General features: G+C 39.3%; 1 protein-coding gene across 12 annotated transcripts in view; it reads left to right on the forward strand.

The window, feature by feature from the left end:
• Mecom (MDS1 and EVI1 complex locus) overlaps nucleotides 1-16,161 on the forward strand; it is a 558,637-nt gene that overhangs the window by 517,931 nt on the left and 24,545 nt on the right. For 5 of the 12 annotated variants that reach the window (XM_028872628.2, XM_028872624.2, XM_028872626.2 and 2 more), the window contains 4 exons: nucleotides 4,094-4,241; nucleotides 5,553-5,709; nucleotides 10,329-11,685; nucleotides 13,808-13,895. In XM_028872628.2, the coding sequence (XP_028728461.1) occupies nucleotides 4,094-4,241; nucleotides 5,553-5,709; nucleotides 10,329-11,685; nucleotides 13,808-13,895 (1,750 nt within the window). The remainder of the gene's footprint in view (nucleotides 1-4,093; nucleotides 4,242-5,552; nucleotides 5,710-10,328; nucleotides 11,686-13,807; nucleotides 13,896-16,161) is intronic. The other 7 variants (XM_028872625.2, XM_028872627.2, XM_028872630.2 and 4 more) reach the window with 3 other exon arrangements.

The raw sequence follows: 16,161 nt of genomic DNA on the forward strand, positions 1-16,161 counted from the left end.
AGTGTCCTTAGGAGGGACCTTCTGGATATATTCAAGCTCAGGCAAGAGCTCCAGGTAGGCCACTTCATGCTGAAGGCAACTATCAGTCAGTCATTGGATGGATTACAGTGCAGAACCCTCCAACCCTGCCTTCTGGAAGCCTAGCCAGATGCAAAGAGCATATTTTCAAGCAGTTGGGCACCATTTCACTAAGTGTTGTGGGTTGTCATGGATTATATGCTATAGTCCGGCCCCAAATGTGCATCTTTTGGATAGTTCCCTCTTCATTGAAGGCTGCCATTATTGCTGATCTTGTCAATAGATGAAACTGCTTTCTTTAATGTAACACATTCTTCTTTCTGCATCTCCCATCTAAATTATTTAAAATTCTTTGTTGAATTTATTTATGTGTGTATGGGAGTGTGTGTGTGTGTGTGTGTGTGTGTGTGTGTGTGTGTGTGTGTGTGTAGGTACAACTTGATGGAGTTGCAGGAGTTTGTTCTCTCTTTCTACCATGTAGAATCCTAGGATAGACTTAGGTGGTTAGCCCTAGCACATTTACAAACTGAGCCATCTTTTTGTCCCTAAAATCTTTAAAACAAATCCAGAGGTGGGTGCAGGGTGGGGGCGAGAACATGGGAAGCTGAAAAAGCTCCACAAATGATTATTAAACTGTCTGAAAAGTAAAGAAGTCTGATGACTGGCTGGAGTGCCTCTGTTTGTGGAAGCAATGCACTTTTGCTTTTGGATAACTTGCTTCCCTCCCTCCTTTTGGGGGTGCACGTGAGGGCTAAGAGGGTGTATGTGTGTATGTGTGTATGTGTGGAGTCTGTGCATGTGCACATGTATGTGTAGCTATATGAACCCATATATGCACATGCATGAGCAGGACAGAGGATAACCTTGGCTTTCATTCTCTGGAGGCTGTCCACGTTTCTTTTCTGTTTTATTCTGAGACAGGATTTCTCTTTGGCCTGAAGCTTACTGACTAGGCTAGGCCAGCTGGTGCCAGTGAGCCTACCCCAGGGCTCTTCTCTCTACCTTCTCTGCTTGGATTTCAAATGTATGCTGTCATGTCAGCCTTTTATGTGGGTGCTAGGAACTTAATTTTGTTCCCCATGCTTCCATATTACTGACTATCTACATGGTCCTTTTTATCAGAGTAGTTGGCAGTGAAAACACTGTGTAACAATATGAATCTCATGCTACTCAAGAGAAGGAATGAAGGAAACGGTGCCTTGCTTTGTCATCCCCTACTGAGTGCTATGTGCTCACAACAGTTTCTTGGAACTAGACCACGTCCTTGTAGTTAGGAGAAAGAATGAGTTTTAGAACACATGGCAATCTTCTGCCACTGGGAGGCAGGGCTTAGGATCCACATACACATACTGGAATATGTGTCCAAAATGGCTTATTCTCCCTGGCTACTGAGGAAAGCAAAAGCTCAGTCACTGAAGTGGTTTCCAAGGATGCTTCTGACCCAGCTCATGCTCATCACAGTTACTGAGATCTGTCCTACCCCATTTACTAGCTTTCCAACTTCAACAAACAGAGGACTTCCATGTGCAGATAAGGATAGGGTCTTCCAGCTCTGTGTCCCCTTTCCACCCAGTACTTTGTTTCCAGCACTTGTGGTCAGACAGTAGCATTTTCAACAGGACTGACGCATAGGGTCTCACAACAAGTTCCTATGCCAATATGAATAGGAAGGAAACTATAGAGGAAAGTAAATGTGGGAAAGGTATTTTTAGTTTATGAGGATAGGAGAGTGAGTGACTTATTCAGTTAGCAATCCCACTCATAACTGCTGAGGAATACATTCTTTTTTCGGGGGAGGGTTCGAGATAGGGTTTCTTTGTGTAGCTTTGCACCTTTCCTGGAACTCACTTGGTAGCCCAGGCTGGCCTCGAACTCACAGAGATCTGCCTGCCTCTGCCTCCCGAGTGCTGGGATTAAAGGCGTGCGCCACCACCGCCTAGCCGGAATGCATTCTTAATACACATCTTAATTGACATTCAAATACAGGATATTCATCCCACAGAAAAATGAGACAGAAAATTAAACACTCATTCTTGCCAGTTTTAATAGATTTTTATTGTGGAATGCTTCAAATAGCACACACCAGAGAGGATGGTGAATTTAAAAACACCAGTGTGTTCAGTTTCAACAATTGTCACAAAGGCCAGTTTTGTTTAGAGTATTTGAAACAAACTTCAGATATTATATTTTTCTTTACATGTATTCTCATTATATATATATTTAACACACATTTTATATGTAAGTCAGGATGTATCTGTAGAAACGTAAGACTTTTGAAACATAGTTTGGTAGTGTACTTTAAAAATAATAAGTTTGGCATCATTCTGATAGTTAGGACATTTAGGTGAACAGAAGGTCCATGTATTACAGTTGATTGACAGAATTATGTCTACTTTAATCTAGTAAATATTCCTCTTGTCAAATTCTCCCTCTTAGTCTATCTCTCTCCAGCTACTTTTCTCAGTACACCGTTTTCCTTGCAAATTCTACTGTGTATATGTCCTTGGTTTTTTGTGTATATGTCCTCTCTCTTTCCTGCTTTTGCCCATAAAGGCATCATTGCATCCTCAGCCTTGGCTGGGCTTTAGATGCAGTGGTTTAACAGCATGCATTGTTGATATTGTCATTTATTTATATCAGGTAATTAATTAATAACAAATGAAGAATTCCAGTTTCATCATCCTTTCATCATTTATTATGAGGATTAATTAGCTATGTGTAGAAAAACCACCCCTTGTTGTCTATTTTGCCACCCTAAAATAGAGTCTCCATCATAGGGAAAGCATGAAACGTATTTGTATTTCCCCTTCATTGTCTGGCTTTCACAATAATCACCCCATTAGGGTGACTGGCAAAGTTTTGTTTTGTTTAAAGACTCATGGTTATTGGTGCTTAACTTTGACTACCTTTGGACAACAAGCATATTTTCAAATTGGCATCCTGATTTCTTTTGAGATTATCTACCGCTTTTTTGCTTTTTGTAATAACAAACTGTTCAGAACCTAGCTTGTATGCTTTATCAGAATGGAGCTCCTAGTACTGTACGTGAGTGTAGTATGCTAGTGTGCCATGGACGATGTGGTCAATGAACAAAATGTTGCAGGTGCCTGCTAACTACAGACATTATCTAAACTTGCTTCTCATTGTATTTGTGCAGGGTCATGTACCAAATTAGGAAAGGAAGCCAAAATCTCAAGAAATCAAAGCATTCTAAACTTTAAAATGTAGATAGACTATCTTGTGAGAAACTTCTAATCATGTTTTTCTCAATACTGTATTTACTTAAATTCTATATGCTTTCTCTTATAATTCATGTTATCTATCTATCCTTAATTTATCTATCTATTTGCCTATCTATCTATCTATCTTTCTATCTATCTACAATCTATCTACCTATCATCTATTATATTTATCCATCATTCATCTATCCATCATCTATCATCTATCTATCTATCTATCTATCTATCTATCTATCTATCTATCTTCCACCTATCTTCTTCTTTTTTATACTCATCATTGCAGTCACCAGTGTTATTGCCATCATCTATTATCTATCCCCATGTATCCCCATGTATCTATCTGCACATCCACACACCTATATCAAGGCCATAATCAAAAGTTAACTTTCAGTTCTCTTTTCAATATGACTAGAAATATTAATATTTTCATAACTAGAGGTTACATAGAGAAAATACTTACCTCATATCCTTAAGCATTTTATTAATATGTTTTATATTGGAATGAAGTAGATAGCAGCAATCAATGTTGCTATTAAGATTATGTCACAAATCTATAATAGATAACTGTCTATCATAGTCCTAAATCAACAGATAATCCTCGATAGCTGTGTCAGATTTATTCCTAACAAGGCTAGAGCTGATGGGAAATGTAGTCTAGGGGACATGACAGGTACTGCTGTCCATCAAAAGCCCATTTCTCCCTTTCCTTCCTCTCACGCCAACTTCTTTCCTTCTCAGTTCTTTCCTTGCCAGATGGATTAGTAATGAAGTAGCATTCTGTTTTTGAATGTTTTCCTTGTCACCACATCTTATTAAATCCATTGTTCTCTTAACAGCTTGGAGAAGCACATGTTGTCACATACCGAGGAGAGAGAGTATAAGTGTGATCAGTGTCCCAAGGCATTTAACTGGAAGTCCAATTTAATTCGCCACCAGATGTCCCATGACAGTGGAAAGCACTATGAATGTGAAAACTGTGCCAAGGTACAGTGAATTTGTGGGCTACTCACCTCTCTCTCCTCCTCTCTCTTCATCCATCACCTGCTATGCTGTATAAAAACAGGCCTTGAGATGGGGAACCGTAAATACCTTCAGAAAAGTAGACTGAGTGTTGTGTGCTGAAAAGCTTCAGTAGAGCACATAGAGACACTTAGTGGGAGGAGGTGAGGTTTAATGGTGAGTTACAGAACTGGGTGTGAGACATCCCTGGTTCTGCTACTGACTTGCCAGCATGGGGTTGTTTCATTCCTCATGGGGAAGGAAAATTGTACACCATATTCATTACTTACTTCTTTTAATAGCTATTTGTGAGAAAAATCACATAACACTCGGAATGCTCATTCAGAAAGAGTGGGAGACTCCAACTTTTTCCAAGTTTTCCATCAAATCCCTCTTATAAATCATCATTTGGTTCTCATCAAACAGTGCAGGGCTCTGTCTTAGTGGTCAGTGCTACACAACATTCAGGTGAAGTGATGGTCCTCCATTTGGGCCACAGAGTGAGCTCCAGTAATGGCCATCCACAACGAACACAGAGATGTCCTGAAAGGTCGCTTTCTGTTTCTATAGCTTTCATGGCAGTGGAAAATGGGACATTTGAAATAGTTCAAGGATATTTTATTCCTGAATGTGTTACTTGGTTTTTCATTTTTATTTAGTGAAATATCCAAAGGAAAAGCTCCAGATTCCTGGGAAGAAACATTGTGTTTGGGTTTAACTTCTTAGGGACATTATTTAAATTGATTTGGGGTACTTTCATCAAAATCTTCCAAATCATGTGTGCAATGTGTCTTTATTTAAAGTGTAGTTTTAATGATGGCCTGGATAGAATTGATCTTTACCCTCAGTTACTAAAAAGACCTTGACTATGTCCTGATAGTCCATTCATTACATGGTCCAATAACTGATACTAATAGATATACTGCTATAAATGCAGAGGACAGAATAATTTCTGGGTTCTTCCTTAAAGGAGTTTCTTGTACTGTGGGAATACAGCTTTCTCTTGGTCTTTGGTGAAAACAAATAAAAACAAGACAAAGATGGCCAGGCGGTGGTGGCGCACGCCTTTAATCCCAGCACTCGGGAGGCAGAGGCAGGAGGATCTCTGTGAGTTCGAGGCCAGCCTGGTCTCCAAAGCTGGTTCCAGGAAAGGCGCAAAGCTACACAGAGAAACCCTGTCTCGATAAACAAACAAACAAACAAAAAAAGACAAAGAAAGTTTCTCCTTGGGCTGTTGCTGGTCTTCTTTCTTGTATCTGAGCGAAGTTTCTGGATTAATCAGTACTCGTTTCCTAGCAGGTTTTCACGGACCCTAGCAACCTTCAGCGACATATTCGGTCTCAACATGTCGGGGCCCGGGCGCACGCTTGCCCGGAGTGTGGTAAAACGTTTGCTACTTCATCAGGCCTCAAACAACACAAGCACATCCACAGCAGTGTGAAGCCCTTCATCTGTAAGTGTGAACACACCAGCCTCCTCTGCATCTACCTCTCCTTCAAATGGCTCTGTGCTCAGGAGCATGGCCACCCACGGCCCTTGTGGGTGGGAGGAGGTTGCCTTCTTAGCTTTTATTGGTCCAAAGTAGAAAGGTTATTTTATATTATAAGAAATTATTTTATAAGCAGATCCATGGCATTTTGTCTATAGTCCATGGGGTGTTTTCTTTTACATGGAATCAGTATCAGGCAAAGAAAAAAGAAGTCATTAAATAATGAATGGAGAGAGCCTCCCTAGGCTGGAGGACTTAGTCAAGACAATGAGGTTTATCTCACATTGTAAATGTTCCTGGCTTTGTAAAACAACCAATAGTAGATATCACTAAATAATTAAAAACCTGTTCTGGATCTCAAGAAGCTGGAAGAATCCCACCTGACAAGAAGGCTTATGTTATTGTGTGTGTACTGGAGTGTATGTGTGGAGGGGGTAAATACTGGAGAGTATGTGTGGAGGGGTAAAGGCTGGAATGTATGTGTGGAGGGGATAAATGCTGTAGTGTGTGTGTGGAGGGGTAAATGCTGTAGTGTATGTGTGGAGGGGGTAAATACTGGAATGTATGTGTGGAGGGGTAAAGGCTGGAGTCTATGTACAGAGGGGTAAATGCTAGAGAGTATGTGTGAAGGGGTAAATGGTGGAGTGTATGTGTGGAGGGGGTAAAATGCTCTTACTCCTCCTCTGCCTGCTGATTCCATTGTAGATCGGTAGTTCTGGGCCAGTTGAAAAAGCAGAATATTTTCTCTTTGATGCTACCCAGGCTCATTCTCCCATCCACTGCACTCAAACAGATTTACAAGCTGCATGCTTTCAGGGGATGTTCCTCCTGCCCACCTACTTGGCACACCCTTGGACTGAGCACTTTAGTAACACACTGCAAGAAAAAAAAAAAAAAAACCTCAGCTCATTTTCTTTTGTTCATCCTTGCGGGTCTGTTTCTGGGTTGTGTTGCACTAATTCAGAAGGTAAACTATTTGTTCCCAGTTCATCCAGGCAACAACTCAACAGCTCTGGGGCTCTTTGCTCCCTTACTCTGCTGGGTGTGTAAATACAGGGAAGAAGTGAGCTGCGCTACCAACTTCTAAACTGATTTTGGATCCAGATCTGGGTGGGATGGTTTGAATCATTACCAGCATCTGGCAGCATCTCTGATTTTTTTGCTTTGGGAACTCCATGAAAACCAGTTTGATCTCTTTCTGGTTTGTTTGTTTGTTTATTTATTTTGACAAGCACTGATGGTTTGCAGTAGGTATCCGAGGCACCACTACAGAACCTGCTGGCAAAACACCTAATTTTCAGTGCCAATGTGGAGTTGCCAGAGACTAACTGTCCTGTTCTTTGCCTTGACACAGCCTTCTTTTGTGCTTCCAAGTGCCAAAAAAGTTCTTGTCTTTCCTTTTCCAGTGTACAAGAGAGTCCTGTTTTGCTTAGATGTTCTGTTCCCTGGGTGGAGCGAAGACAACCAGCAGATAAACAAAGGGTGCCCTGAGCTCCCTGGGGAAGCTCTGTTGGAACCATGGGAAATTACATATACAATAGGAGTTTGAGATTTCTTGTCTTAAAAAAGAAAAAAAAAATAAAGGAAGAAAGAAAGAGAGCGTTCATAACTCTAGGTCACAATTCCTGGCACACCTGCTTGGAAGTGCTATAGGCATGCTATATTAGTTAATTTATTTCAGACTCATCAGAGATAAACGTTGGTAAGTTTTATGTTTTGGTGAGAAGAGCAGAATAAATCACAAGGAACTCTGATCACCTCTTGCATGCTTTATCTGTTTTTAAAAACAAAAGTCAGGAAGCATAGACTCCATTGTTCAACACTCTTGTCTGCACTATAAACCATGTTAAAGTCAACCTTTCCACTTTCAAATATCACAGATTGTCCTTTATTATTCAGGCTGCATCCAGTATTTCCCTTGAATGTATTCTCAGCAATTATTGGTAAATTTAAATAACAGATGACTTTCTTCAAATATCAAATCTGACAGTGAACCGTGGAGTAATTACAAATAATAGCCATGTAATTTCAGAACAAAGGGGTTTGAACGTAGGAGTTGCTGTGAGGCTGAAAGGGTGGGGGGTCACCTATGGCTGCTATCTGTTTCCTCCTCCAAGGCCACACACCATGATTTGCCCCCAGTAGTGTGTTTATGACAACTGTCTCTTATTACAGTGGGCACGGGGTCCCTAGCGCTTGGTAATTACTCATCGCCTTTACAGCAATCCCCAGCCTTCCCAAATAGAAACCACATGCTCTAATAGACAGAATATATTCAAAATACCTCTTAATTTGTTTAAGAAGGAGAAAGATGCAATGTTAACTGCAGGCTAATTCCTTGTTCCTGAGAAAATTGCAGTTGAGAGTAGACTTCAACATCAGTTGAACCATTGACCTGGAGCCTGGTTATTGATGTCTCAGTCCAAACCTTCAAGGGTGGTAAACAAACTCCTGACTAAGGAAACACCCCAGATTCTATGTTTTGAGACCAGACACAGACTCTACTCATCCTGTAACAAAAAGCTCCAGACAGACAAGTCAAGTAAATCTTCTGTTATTTCTAACACAGACACTGTAGATTTTCTTAAAGCCATCCTGCTATAGGAAAGAAAATGAGAAAGCAGCATTTTTTTTTTTTTTTTTTTTTTTTACAAAACATTGCAACTTCTGCCTTTAAGGTTGGTTGACTACCCATTAAGACATTTTTTTCATCGTACTTTAATGCCCAAAGGATAGATTTTTTTAAAAAGTGTATTTTCATAATTCTAATTATATATATATGTATATATATATGAGTTTTGCTTGACTGAGTTCTATAAAGTAATATATTGATAATTTATTGGAATTGTCCATAACTGAATCACAATAATACAATTATGTGGAAGTCTTACCCCCCAGGTGATTTTATTTAGTGTATCAAGTAGTGTAAATAGTACATGTGTTGATTGAGCCTGTCTAAATGCTGTTGGAACAGATTGGGGAATATATTCTGGTAGAAATTTGAAATGAAAGCGCCTCCATCTTCTTTTCCTGCTTACATCCCTGTGACAGTGTGGCAGAGGCTCTGTTCATATTAACGAGCACACTGATGTGTAGCAGTACTGTTTAGCCTCTATCAGCAAAAACAAAACAAAACAGAAATGCAATCACTTAGCACTTCCTGTTTGTGCAGTGGGGAGGACAGAGCTCCAGTGAGTTTTGCTTGACTGTGTTCTGTAAAACCTCCTTTGCATGAACTGTCTGAAAAATCATCATTGCTTTGACTCAAGTGTTGGACTCCACCATTCCGCACCCACAGTCAGCCATCACTTGAAAGCAGTAACTGGTGAATTTGGTGTTTATTTTCCTGAAATCAATTTGTTTCAACAATTACCAGTAAAGTATATCATATTTCCACATGTATAAAACATGCACAGAGGCATTAAATTAAGCTCACACATAAAGTAACTCATCAACAGCAAAGTTAAAAAACAAAAGTATGATGCTTAGCAATTTGATATTATAATCCCGCAAGACTCAAACTAAGTAAAGTCTTACATAAAAGGCTGAAAGGTCACAAAGGTTGGCCTTAAAATATACTTAAAAATGTTGGCACATCTGTGAGAAGGGACATGCTGCTTTATGGACAAATTCTTGGTTAAGGAGGATAGTATAGGAGCACACCAGCTGCGGGGTTCTTTCAGAAGCAGACTTTTCACAGCCTTTCCTCTGCTTCCCATACTTGGCCAGGACACGCAGAAGTCAAGCCCTGAGATAACTGAGGAAGATACAACAACAAGTGAGCAGGTTTCCCAAGGATGGGGGTTTCATGTGCAGGAAGGCTAGCACAGCCACTGGTGTGAGGGGAAGTCAGAGGACGTGCTCATGGTTCATGGGAACCAGCAATGCAGGATGGGCTACATTCAATTGAGTTTCCTTTGCAGGCTTAAAATAGAGCCATTGTAAATTATGTCAGTCTTTCTCAAATCATGAAAATGATTGTTAAAAAGGTCTCCCAATACACAATGTGCATTGTTGTGTGGCTTTGATGTGTGAATGATGAGAGTGCATGATATAATACTAATGAAATGGTGGGGGAGCAGCCGCAGCCTTTCCCCACACGGGGAGTTGGTAAAGGTGAAGTCTGTGGATGAGGGAAGGCTGTTTATTCTGTCTTCATGCCTCCGATCTAGGGTGTTTTAAGTGCTCTGAAGTTTTCCTGCTTAATATATCTTTAATTTCACAGATCCTACTAGTGTTAGTAATCAGGTGGAGGATGTTATGTATTTTGGACCATGACTTCTCCATAAATATTTAAACACACCAATATTATGCAAAATATTGTGCAGGGGGGTGGTGGAAAACATTTACGTTCTCTGTGTGAAGTATTTGTGCTGCTTTGCAGACATTTGTCAGTTGGATGCCTTGCTTTGGAATCTAGTAAAATGGAAATTTTTATGTTCAGAGCATCCAGATTGGGGACTCCCAACTTCTATTCCTGGCTTCCTAATTGAAACTACTCTGGGTAAACCACTTGTGATACTTGCTGAATTCAGAAGCAATTGCCATAAAGCCTGAGACTCTTTTTTGTTGTTTGCACACAGGTGAGGTCTGCCATAAATCCTATACTCAGTTTTCAAACCTTTGTCGTCATAAGCGCATGCATGCTGATTGCAGAACCCAAATCAAGTGCAAAGACTGTGGACAAATGTTCAGCACTACGTCTTCCTTAAATAAACACAGGAGGTTTTGTGAGGGCAAGAACCATTTTGCGGCAGGTGGATTTTTTGGCCAAGGCATTTCACTTCCTGGAACCCCAGCTATGGATAAAACGTCCATGGTTAATATGAGTCATGCCAACCCGGGCCTGGCTGACTATTTTGGCACCAATAGGCATCCTGCTGGTCTTACCTTTCCAACAGCTCCTGGATTTTCCTTTAGCTTTCCTGGTCTGTTTCCTTCAGGCTTGTACCACAGGCCTCCTCTGATACCTGCTAGTCCTCCTGGTAAAGGACTATCAAGTACTGAACAGTCAAACAAATGTCAAAGTCCCCTCTTGACACATCCTCAGATACTGCCAGCTACACAGGATATTTTGAAGGCACTATCTAAACACCCACCTGTAGGGGACAATAAGCCAGTGGAACTGCTACCCGAGAGGTCCTCTGAAGAGAGGCCCCTTGAGAAAATCAGTGACCAGTCAGAGAGTAGTGACCTTGATGATGTCAGTACACCAAGTGGCAGTGACCTGGAAACAACCTCGGGCTCTGATCTGGAAAGTGACCTTGAAAGTGATAAAGAGAAATGTAAAGAAAATGGTAAAATGTTCAAAGACAAAGTAAGCCCTCTGCAGAATCTGGCTTCAATAAATAATAAGAAAGAATACAGCAATCATTCCGTTTTCTCAGCATCTGTAGAGGAGCAAACCGCGGTGTCAGGAGCTGTGAATGATTCTATAAAGGCTATTGCGTCTATTGCTGAAAAATACTTTGGTTCCACAGGACTGGTGGGGCTGCAAGACAAAAAAGTCGGAGCGTTACCTTACCCTTCCATGTTTCCCCTCCCATTTTTTCCAGCATTCTCTCAATCAATGTACCCATTTCCTGATAGAGACTTGAGGTCGTTACCTTTGAAAATGGAACCCCAATCACCAAGTGAAGTAAGGAAACTGCAGAAGGGAGGCCCTGAGTCCCCCTTTGACCTCACCACTAAGCGAAAGGATGAGAAGCCCTTGACTTCGGTCCCCTCGAAGCCTCCGGCAACATCCGCCACTAGCCAAGACCAGCCCCTGGATCTAAGCATGGGAAGTAGGAGTAGAGCAGGTGGGACAAAGTTGACTGAGCCTCGAAAAAACCATGTATTTGGAGAAAAGAAAGGAAGCAATATGGAAACAAGACCGACTTCAGATGGCTCCTTGCAGCATGCAAGACCCACTCCCTTCTTCATGGACCCCATTTATAGGTAAGGATGATGGGAGAGAATGGTGGATGAAACAGATGTATGAAACAGAGATTGTATACTATATCAATATTTCTTTTTCCAGATCATTTATTGTAATCATTATCATTAACAGTGGATGAAGTTTAATCTTGAGAAATCAACTTTTATTCAGAGGTTGACAGGTTATGTTTGGACCTATTTTTGGATGTCTCTGAAATTGAGGTTTTTAGAATAGGCCCACAGAATTTTTTTTAATCCTGACAATAAACTTATTTTTAACATTATTTGGGGAGTGGAAAATATGAGAAAGCCATCTTTAAAGCAAGCTGTCAAGCAGCAGAAGAATGAGGCTCCCGAAGGATTATCACAGCAATGTAAACAGATTGCTTATTTAGAACAACACAAGACCTAGAGCAGCCTGAGTCACCTCTTTGCTAACTCACTGACATATCTTAAGTATGTGCTGCTCAATTCTCTTTCTGAATAAATTTCTTAGAACCCCAAGGAAGTGAAATATTAATCACAAAATGGCTTTGTATATAGAATGATTCAGTTGCTTAAAATATGTTTCTATTTAATCTTATTATCCAGTTTCCTCCAAAATGTGTAAGAATTCTATAGGGAAAGCATATATGTTTAATAAAATGTGTTTCAGTAGTATACTATAACAATCATCATTAAAATGATTTGGTTTTTGAATATTAATTTTTTTAGCCATTATATTTATTACACCTTTTACATATTATGAGAATTTTCAATTTACTTCCTAATTAAAAGTTGAATATTCTCAAGATTTCATGGAACATGTGGACTTTTTATTGAACTTATTTAAGATAGGATTATTATCATATTGTACCCAATATTTCTGAATGAAGAGATTTAGTGTTGTTCTTTCATTCAGTAATACTGATGTATGTCCTCCGATTTAGTAAGTGCTAGAACTGAAAGTCCTCATCAGTCAGTGCCTTTGACCCATATTATCTACAAAGTATTTGGAGAGTTTGCTAATATATGAAAGGCTGTCCCCATCTCAACAAGAGAAAGAGAATAACACCATACAAAGGATACATGTATTCAGGAGGCTGAGGCAGGAGGATCACAGGTTTGAGGCCAACATGAGGCTGTGTAACGAGACCATATCTGGGGAAACTAAAATGTCCTTGTGCTACCAATTTCAAGTTTCAACACTGAGAAAGTATCTATTGCATCATCGTCATTACCTGTCACTGTTCTCAGCCCATGTTTGCTGCCTTCAATTTCAAGACCCCAGACTTTTCATTTTATGAAAGGGAAAGTTCTTAAGAAAAGCTCTCAACTCCAATTAGTGCCAGTCTGGGTTGGAGCTCAGTTTTGCAGACCCCTTCAGTTTTGCAGTGTTTCACCTGGAAGTGGACCTTTTAATGCCTACTTCAATAAGTAAAGTAATACATGTAAAACATAATATAAATTAAGTTTTTAAAGGATAATAGCCGGTAAAAATTAATCCATCTTATTTCACTTCTCTGTATACCTAACTGCAAATAGGATGTGGAGCATATTTAAGGTTTCTCCTTTTCTCCAAACCTACTTCCTACCTACCTTAGAGAAAGAGAGAGAGAGAGAGAGAGAGAGAGAGAGAGAGAGAGAGAGAAAATATTTGTATATTTATATATCTATCTCACACATATGTTACATATAAATGTATATAACTGAGCATATCTTGAATATCTGCTACAGTGGCTTGCTAACTTAGAAGTCCCCTTATTTCCAACAGACAGTTTCAGGAGAACTAGAGGGGATATTTGGGGATATAATTTTTGGTAGAAAATGACTTAAATTAAATTTTCCTACTTCTTCCCAATCATTTCAAATTCTTCAAACATTCTTGCCACATCTGAAACAGAAGAATCCTAAAGTTGTACAGATGCCTGTAACTCAGCAACTCTGCAGGTTTCAAACTCCTCTACCACCCAAGTCATTGAATAGGGTTTTCTGTTGTAAAGGGGACTTTCTCCCACTGAGCATCCAGAAGTGGCTGGTGTGTCCTTCCCCAGCAGATGTCTTCTTGTGTGTCCCAAAGAAAACGTCCATGGCTTTGCTGTGTTGAAAGGCAGTGACTGTGCTGTGACTGACTCACCTCCCAAATCTAATTTTAACCTTTCAGAGTAGAGAAAAGAAAGCTCACCGACCCACTTGAAGCTTTGAAAGAAAAATACTTGAGACCTTCTCCGGGCTTCTTATTTCATCCACAAGTAAGTATTTTGGATTTGAGATTTCAAGCTTGTAAACTAACTTGTTGATCCCAAAAAGCAGGTGCAATGGAATGAAAGAAACTTTAAGAACACTAGGATTTCCTATGACGCTGCTGTGGAAGAACACAGGAAATTCTAGCAGGACTAAAACCTAAGCTTTTAAAAGAAAAAGGCATCAGTATATGTGTAAAAATAACATAGTTTGGGTGTTAAATTATTATGTGCCTTAACTATTTATTGAGCTAAAGTGCATGTTGGAGTGAGTAGAACTCAGTTAAGGAAATAAATATTGAAGTTATCTTTTGTGTTTAAAGTTTCCTGATACAAAGATACGGATCGCACAGCAACTTGTCCCAGCTTCATGAAGGTCACTCTTGTCCTTTTAGTGCTTAGATAAAAACAGGAAATGAGTCTACCTGACAAGTTGTTACCATAGAGGGTGAAGGAATTTATCTAGACACCACTGGGCATTCCAATGAAGGTCTGTAATTGCACAAGAATTCACCACAATACACAGAGCTATTTACTGAATGGAGCCAGGCCCATTTATCAAAATACATACAGTTTCTCTTTGCAAAGGGGCATGCTGAACAGTTCTATCTCCCTGCTCCATCTCTGCATTGCCACCCATTTAATTATGTTTTTGAAAACTGGTTTACATATCAACCCACAGCTAGAGAATTATATTACAGGTGCAACCATGATGTCTGGAATCTGATGTTTAACTCACATTTCATTCTGTTTTGTTTTGTGTTTAAATGATAAAAGCTTTGACCTTTAAAGATATCAAAGATTTTTATGAAAATTCCTGACAATTTAGTAAATAAATATTTTCTGTTGTAGTGTGTCCAAACCATAAATAATAGTCCTCTAATTAAACTAATGAAAAGCTCTTCAATTTATATGTAAATACATTAATTTGTCTTGGGATAGGAATCTTGTCTGCTGTCTTGTATCCTTACTGTTTCAATTGTCTTCTTTAATACCCAAACAAGAGTATGACAACAAAGATACAAACATCTGTTTTAGCTATAAAAATCTATTTTTTGCTCCAAATTCTCATTCTAATTAAAATTGAGAAAATACATGTTTTGTTATCAAAAGTTTCAGAAACATTCCATCATGGATTTTTATATAGGAAGGCTAAGGACTGATACTGTTTACATAACCCCTGCATGGAAAAGACCCAAGTGCTGAGGCAGTAAATGTTTATCAGTAAATATTTGATATTTATACTGACCTAAATAACACTTGCAAGGGTTCATGGGCTAATAAGCCTAAATACAATATGCCCCATGTTTCAGATATTATGTTAAAAATACGACTCTCTTGATATTTTCTTTCCTAGTTATAAATAAAGCCTATATGAGTCTATATTATTATTGTATACATTCAATAATAGTGACCAAATTGCTTGCATATTTTGATAATACAAAAACTCTAGTAATTAAGTACTTCAAAACTGAGTGCTGTAGATCATGATAGAATGAGGGAAAGTGGGACTGGGGTTTAGTGTCCTTGAGCAATTTGGTCTATCTGGCTGTTAGTTTTCTTCTCTATAAAAACTCTCTGGAAGTTGATTTCAAGATGCCCATGTCATCTAAAAACTATGGCTAGCCTAGGTTAATGTGCCACTTGATAAATTGGGTATGTTCATTTACCAATAATTGCATATGTACAGGACTGTGTTACAAATATGGAATTCTCATATACTTAATAAGTTAATATGAAGGAATGTGTTATATTTTAATATTCTCAAAGGCAACAAAGAATAAAACAGATAAGGGATGTGCCCAGTGCTCAGAGCACAGTGATGCCCCCTTCTGCAGACTCACTCAGGCATACTTGTGGGATTGCAGAGGAAGTGTATTTCTTTCCACCTTCTGAAATAGGTCGCTGTGTAATGCAAATACTGTATATGATGGGCAGGGATGCTACAGGGGACTTTGGAGGAGGAAAGGAGGTAGATATTCAGGGTACTTAATTCACAAGTTATTGTTAAACTATGGTGGGGAATCGAGCAGTTTTAGTAAGCAATACTTAGTAGGGAATTTCCTGGGGTACATGCAAGAGGAGCTCAGCTCTTCCTCCAAGTTTATGGTCTTTGGAGAGGTCAGTTTTCTTAAAGAAAACTACTCATGTCCTGGGGTGTTTGATTTTGTTTTGGTACTCTATCAATTCTATTCTAGCCTCAACTAATAAAAAACAAGGTTTTGGGATTAGAAGAATTGAGGCACAAGGTGTTATTACTACTTGTAATTAGCAA

The sequence above is a fragment of the Peromyscus leucopus genome, chromosome 6 (assembly GCF_004664715.2).
Source record: "Peromyscus leucopus breed LL Stock chromosome 6, UCI_PerLeu_2.1, whole genome shotgun sequence".
Taxonomy (NCBI): Eukaryota; Metazoa; Chordata; class Mammalia; order Rodentia; family Cricetidae; genus Peromyscus; species Peromyscus leucopus.